At 40.9% G+C, this 7,368-nt stretch overlaps 3 protein-coding genes across 3 annotated transcripts; all 3 read left to right on the top strand.

Annotated features, from left to right (window-relative positions):
* The first annotated feature begins 249 nt into the window (after positions 1 to 249).
* On the top strand, positions 250 to 2,374 carry LOC149653736 (uncharacterized). The gene is made up of 4 exons (XM_089847041.1): positions 250 to 260; positions 305 to 355; positions 399 to 467; positions 577 to 2,374. Exons 1-4 carry the CDS (start codon positions 250 to 252, stop codon positions 2,372 to 2,374), a joined length of 1,929 nt encoding a protein of 642 aa, XP_089703167.1.
* Positions 2,375 to 2,439: 65 nt separating this feature from the next.
* On the top strand, positions 2,440 to 4,518 carry LOC149653735 (uncharacterized). Its single transcript, XM_089847040.1, has one exon. The coding sequence runs from the start codon at positions 2,440 to 2,442 to the stop codon at positions 4,516 to 4,518; it is 2,079 nt and encodes a 692-aa protein (XP_089703166.1).
* A 326-nt stretch (positions 4,519 to 4,844) lies between these two features.
* Positions 4,845 to 5,447, top strand: LOC149653734 (uncharacterized). The gene has a single exon (XM_089847039.1). It carries the CDS (start codon positions 4,845 to 4,847, stop codon positions 5,445 to 5,447), a length of 603 nt encoding a protein of 200 aa, XP_089703165.1.
* The last annotated feature ends 1,921 nt before the right edge of the window (positions 5,448 to 7,368 follow it).

Below are 7,368 nucleotides of genomic sequence, written 5' to 3'. Positions count from 1 at the left end.
ATCAATATCCAGTAAAGCTTGAAATTTGGAAAATACTGTTCAGACGTAATTTATCTCTCTTGTTGTAACGTTTTTTAGATGTTTTTTTAATAAGCTCAATGTTATCAATTTAACGAAGATCAAACTCTTACTTAAAATATTATTGGACTTATTTTTATATTTGACGAAGTGCTGTTTTTTAATCTCAAATTTGGTATATAAGTTAATTCACATGCATTTGAATCTTGTTCTTGTATATATTCTTGAATCATGACGGTTGCGTTATTACGTTAATAAACTATTAATTAAGTTTTAATTCGCTCAGCTTTCTTGAACTCGCGTCTGCACGAACATATTTTATGGTCCGTCAAGCCGGGTATAAGTCGCGTATCGGTTAACCTTACAACTTAACTGTAAAGACCAGTATCCGTAATCGTGAGAAAGAGTTTCGCGAGTTTGGAGAAACGGCAATTAGCGTTGATCATCAGGTACCATAGCCGAGTACCTCAGCAGGCGACGTTTAGTCTAGGGCAGATTGACTAGACTTGAGACGGTAGTAGTCAATCACAGTAATAACCCAATTACACCCGTTGCAAGTTTGATGTACAAGAACAAGGCCGATTCGTTAGCCCAAGAGTTGGAAGACTTACATAACGATTTCTCAAGCACATGTACCGCAGCAGCGTCTGCCGTTCCACCGTCAATTCAACCAACTGCAGACATCAAGTTACCAAAGTTGGAATTGCCGTTGTTCGGAGGTAATTACATTGACTGGTTCCCATTCCACGACCTGTTCACTGCAACCGTTCACAACAACGCATCATTATCCGGAGCACAAAAGTTCCAGTACTTAAAAGCTTCCGTACGTGACGAAGCAGCTGTATTAGTTCAATCAATCCCAGTCACTGATGGTAACTACGCCGAGGCCTGGGATATTCTGCTCAACCGATTCAACAACACAAGAGAGATCATTAACGCTCACATCAGACGTTTGTTCAATCAATCAGGAGTGAAGGACGAATCAGCAACATCACTGAGACGTCTCATAGACACCACAGCAGAGTGTATACGAACTCTGAAGGTTTTACAAGAACCAGTACAATACTGGGATGCACTATTACTCTACCTCATTGGTGAAAAGCTCGACCCGGAATCCAGACGCCAGTGGGAATTATCATTAAAGGCTTCATCAAGACCTAAATATGAAGACTTAACAACGTTTTTGGAGCAGAAGGCAAGAGCATTGGCTGCGTCGCAACCAGCGTCAATCTTAGCAACCAAAATCTCATCGTATCCCAAGAGAACTGCCATCTCCCATTACGGATCAGTACGAGACAGCTCCTGTCCCTTTTGTACGGAAACACAGGCCACATTCAAATGTTCCTTACTGCTGAAGGCGTCTCCAGAAGATCGATGGCGCATGGTAAAACAACAATCGCTTTGCTTCAACTGCCTAAAACCTGATCACTCTAGTTCCGAATGCAAGTCCCGAAAATGCCGGAAATGTAATGCTAAGCAAAACACCCTCTTACATAGAGAACTTCAAGAACCGAGATCGTCATCACAGAATTCTGCAAGGGATAAGGTTGTCTCTCATGTATCACGCCAAGCTAATAACGTACCACAAGTTATTCTACCTACAGCAATTATCCAAGTCATTGCAATTACCGGAGAAAGCTGGCCTGTTCGAGCGCTGATAGACTCAGGCTCCCAAGCAAGTTTCATCTCGGAGCGCTTCATACAGAAGCTGCATCTGAAACGAATCCATCAGAACACAGTCATCGGACGAATTGGGGCAACGGGTCTCAGTCACTCCCGCGGGACAACCATACTGAACATACGCTCTAGCAAAGACTCAACATTCAACATGGTGATTCAAGTTCTTATACTTCAACACGTTACCGAAAGGCTGCCCAACATTTCATTTAATCCGCAACCGTGCACTTACCTTAATGGCCTTCAACTGGCAGATCCGACATTTAATATACCTGGAAATATAGACGTGTTACTTGGAGCTGACGTTTACCTGGATGTGGTCCAAGACAGGAAACGCACTGTCCAACCTGGAATCCCTGGCGCATTTAACACTGTTTTTGGCTGGGCGGTCGCAGAAGCATTAGGAGCTAGAAGTCTAACCACTCATACAAGCACAATCAAGGTACATTCCTGCCAACTCAACAACGAACTTGCTAGATCCTGGGAGTTAGAGGAAAAAGGACACAGACGCATCCTTACATCGTCTGAAACCACTTGCGAAGAAATCTTTCGAGACACAATTAGTAGAGATCCGAAGGGGAGATACGTGGTGAAGTTGCCAATCAAGACCAATTCAGAAAAGTTGGGGAATCTCGAGCTATTGCACTTCGTCGGTTCGAATACATCGAACGTCGGCTAAGAAACAAGCCAGAACTCTATGACAAGTACCGGAGTTTCATCAATGAATACATCTCCTTAAACAATATGGAGCTCGTTCCTATAAACCTCGTATCCACTGAAGATTCATACTATTTACCTCATCTTTCAGTCCTCAAGGAGTCAAGCTCCACAACAAAACTAAGAGTTGTGTTCGATGGATCAGCGAAGACTTCAAATGGCGTTTCCTTGAATGATATCCTGCTGGTGGGACCGAAATTGCAAGATGATCTCGTAAATCTCCTGATTCGGTTCAGAAGCCATGCCGTAGCAGTAACTGCAGATATAGAGAAAATGTATCGACAAATCTTAATCAAGCCAGAAGATATTCGTTGTGAACGAATCCTTTGGAGACAACAAAAGGAAGATCCGATTCAAGATTATCGACTTCTGACAGTGACGTATGGAACAGCGTCCGCACCATATTTAGCCACTAAATTCCTGCAACAACTGTCCAAGGATGTTAACTCCAAATATCCACTGGCGTCACAAGCATTATGCAAGGACTTCTATATGGACGACCTATTATCCGCAGCTAATGACACCAGTTCTGCTTCAGAACTACAAAAACAATTACTTCAAGCCACAACCGAAGCGGGGTTTCCTTTACGCAAAGGGGCATCAAATGATCCAGCACTAGTGCAAGCAGTTCCATCAGAGTTGAGAGAGATTCCAGTTCCATTGAATATCGATAATGCCGAGTCAATACAAACGTTAGGACTTCAATGGACCCCAGCAGCGGATAGCCTATCATTTGCGGTTATATCGCCACGATCCAGAACCATTATTACAAAGCGCACCGTATTATCCGACACAGCGAGGGTATTCGATCCATTGGTATTGTTGTCACCAGTAACAATCCGAGCAAAAATCCTCTTACAAGAAATGTGGCAGGTCAAAATAGACTGGGATCAGGAATTATTAGCGGATCTTATTCATAAATGCCAACCGTTTCGAGAGGATTTGACTGGAATTGAAGGACTACGTATAGAACGCTACACAAGTCAACCTAACTGTAATGGAGCAAGTTTACATGGATTTTGTGATGCCTCGGAAAAAGCCTTTGCTGCTGCTGTATACCTAAGAACGATGAACCAAGATGGTCGAACTGAAGTTAAATTAATCACTGCCAAGACGAAGGTTGCTCCGCTCAAACAAACGACACTACCCAGACTAGAACTTTGCGCTGCCGTTTTGCTCACAAGACTAATATCTCTAGTACAGGAGTCCTTGAGATGTACCTTACCTGAAGTTCATGGATGGAGCGATAGTAAAATTGTTCTATCTTGGCTCGGATCACCTCCTCAGCGCTGGAAAACGTTTGTTGCCAACAGATTCGCAGAAATTCAAAATAACCAACCAACAATTCAATGGCATCACGTGTCTGGTCACAGCAACCCGGCCGACAGCGCATCACGAGGAATTAAGACGGAAGAACTGTTAAATCATCCATTATGGTGGAGTGGACCAAGCTTCCTGATGAATGAAACCACCCAACTTCCAAGTCTCTGTATTGAAGAACCAAAGGAACGCAGTCTCGAAGAAAGAATGGTTCCAATAGTCGTTGCACAATGTGAAATTGATCAGAAGCTTCTATTCAACTACTCGTCGTTGACCACTCTGACCCACGTAACAGCGTATATTCATCGCTTCATCTATAACACGCGAACTCTGAAGACATTGCGACAAATCGGACCCTTAACCAAGAGTGAGAACGACAAGGCACTCAACTATTGGATAAAGGCAGTTCAGCAAGATAGCTTTGGTGAAGAGATCCACCAGTTAAACACGCATAAAACTCTTTCGTCCAAAAGCAAACTCTTATCACTAACTCCATTTCTCGACAAGGAAGGTGTATTGCGAGTTGGAGGACGACTACGCCACACAAATCTCTCGGCCGACCAAATCCATCCAGTTATAATTCCCCGCAAAAGCAGACTTACTGATCTTATTATCAGCCATGAACCCATCAAAACTATACATGGAGGCACTCAGCTAATAATGGCATCACTCCAGGCAAAATATTGGATACTGGGAATTCGAGATGCAGTACGATATCATGTCCGAAGATGTCTCCGATGCGTCCGTGAAAAGGCCCAAACAATTAATCAACTCTCTCTCGAGTAAACCCTGGACGTGCATTCAACAAATGTGGCGTCGATTACGCGGGTCCTTCCTATCTGAAAGTCATGAAAGGCCGAGGAGTCAAATCATTCAAGGGATACATTGCCGTCTTTGCATGTTTTACCACCCGAGCCCTGCATCTAGAACTGGCCAGTGATATCTCGACGGCGGCATTTCTAGCTGCGTTCAAACGGTTCATCTCTCGCCGTGGAAAATGCTCTGATATAAATAATGACTGTGGGTCAAACTTCATCGGAGTCAATAGAGAACTCAAAGAATTCATGTAGTCCGTATCCAGTACCACGAGAAGCCAGACGTTAGTAGGATGGATGAGTGATGAGGGCATAAACTGGCACTTTAATCCTCCTGCTGTGCCCCATTTTGGCGGACTTTGGGAAGTGGTAATCAAGTCGGTTAAATACCATTTGAAACGAGTCGTTGGAGAAACCAGATTAAACTTCGAAGAAATGCAAACCCTCTCATGCCAAGTAGAAACTTGCCTCAACTCCAGACCCCTATCACCAATGTCACCGGATCCTACTGATCTAGCAGTCGTAACACCAGGCCACTTTTTCATCGGAACGTCATTGACTGCTATTCGTGAATCGGATTTCACGGCAATTAAGGTCAACCGTTTATACAGATGGCAATTAGGACAACAGATATTACAACACTTTTGGAGACGTTGGCAATCGGAATATCTATCACGGTTACAGCACAGACCAAAATGGACCAAAACATCAAAAAATCTGCAGATAGGACAACTTGTTCTCATCAAGGAAGAACTACCTCCAACCCAGTGGAAAATGGCTCGAATTGTTAAAGTGCATCCTGGTACAGACAACCTGGTCCGAGTAGTCACCGTAAAAACAGCTGATAAGGAACTTAAACGTCCGGTCACAAAATTATGCCAATTACCATTAGAAGAATAACCAATATATTAATTTCTGTTAAATTTAAAACTTAGTAGTTTAAGGTGGCCGGAATGTTCAGACGTATTTTATCTCTCTTGTTGTAACGTTTTTTTAGGTGTTTTTTAATAAGCTCAATGTTATCAATTTAACGTAGATCAAACTCTTAATTAAAATATTATTTTACTTATTTTTTGTATTTAACGAAGTGCTGTTTTTTAATCTCAAATTTGGTATATAAGTTAATTCACATGCATTAGAATCTTGTTCTTGTATATATTCTTGAATCATGACGGTTGCGTTATTACGTTAATAAACTATTAATTAAGTTTTAATTCGCTCAGCTTTCTTGAACTCGCGTCTGCACGAACAATACGGTGCAGCTCAGAGCTAAGGAGTCGGTTTTTGAAACAATAGTTCTAATCTTAGTTGTCCCTGACGCGTGGGGTTCCAATGATTTATTTTGCTAGGTTTATCTTGACTTAAATCGAAACAGTATACATTAAAGTCAGTATGAAGTCTTATCTAAGAGAGCTATCGCTCTCCTAGAATATAGCGTAACCACCTGCAAAGTCTTCGAAGCTAATATTTATTCCTTTATCACCAAAGTGTGTATCGGAACCGCTGAAAAGATTATAATAAGATCTAAGATATAGTCCTTTCTCGAAGTTAGATTTAAGGGGTTTAGAGGGTATGTGTTCGGAATTGGCGTAAAAAGAAATATCATTCACGTTGCTATGACTGTAAAGAGCCGTTGTAGGCCTCGTGATCGACTATGCATACTAAAGATCTGTTGGGGAGCGTTCCTAAATAAATATTGTTAATGGAAGTATTCAATTTATTAGTAGGAACAGTATAGATTTTGATTTCGGTGCGAGTGTAAAGAAATTCAGCTGGTTTAATTCTTAATGCTTGTTCGTGAGCTAATAATATATTAGGAGCCACTAGCGCTTTTTGGGCGTAAGCGCTTCGAGAATTTCGTTTTTATATCCTTTTCGTCGGTAGGAATTTTTCCCATTAGACAAAATGATGATTTGGATCGATATAATTTAAATCTTAGACCCACTCCGTTAATTAAGAGTTTCGAAATATTACAGAAATCGGTACAAAGAGCGAAAAACTTTTCGAATTCTTAAGATTTCGCGCAAAGTGATTTTCTTTTTAGGTATCCCTGGTTTTCAGTAAGAGAGTTCATTTTACCGGCAGTATCTTTATAAAACATAGCCGCTTGTAAATGATATTTTGTGGCCTCTGAACCGTAAGTGGTTAAAGTTGAAATCATACCGCAATAGGAGTAAATGTTAGCCGAAGGTGTTACTAAACAGTCCTACGTATAATTCGATTCTTTCAAATTGGCTATGAACGAAGTTATTAACGGTTATCAGTATCTTCAAAATCACTTCCGTCGTCTTGAGTTATTTTATTTTATAACATTTTTAATGAAGGATCGAAATTTCGTTTCCAGTACCGTCAATGTCGATTTTGATAGGTTGATCGCCTCTTAGCGAAGTTAAAGGTTGATAAGGAATAGTTTTAATAGCTTCTATGGATGTTCGTATCGAAGGAACAGTATGCAAATCTAACGCCGAAAAGATTGCTTGAGTCATTTTTTCTTTTTGGTGGGTGGATGCGCGTTATTCATTTATTAGAAAAAATATCGCGTGGGGTCATAAAACCAAGACGTCGTTCAACTAATTTCAATCCCTTTGTGAGATAATGTTTTGTAGACTTTTTTGTTGTATTAATTCCGCCAGTTTTCTTCTTCTTTTTTGTATTATTGTTTTTCTTGAAATTTTTCTTCTTCTTCTTTAAAGGCCCGAAACTTATTGTTTTCTAACATCTTCTAAAGTTTCATTAGCTCTTCTTTTCCATACTACCGTTTTTAGTGGTTTCTCAGCTCTTTTGGTATAATTTCTGATTTCAGGAAACTTTTCGACCACTC

Source organism: Phalangium opilio, unplaced genomic scaffold, assembly GCF_054372755.1.
Source record: "Phalangium opilio isolate 3A_F unplaced genomic scaffold, DU_Popi_V2 ptg000082l_1, whole genome shotgun sequence".
NCBI lineage: Eukaryota > Metazoa > Arthropoda > Arachnida > Opiliones > Phalangiidae > Phalangium > Phalangium opilio.
Note: the sequence above shows the minus strand (reverse complement) of the source record. Positions and strands in the feature narration are given on the sequence as shown.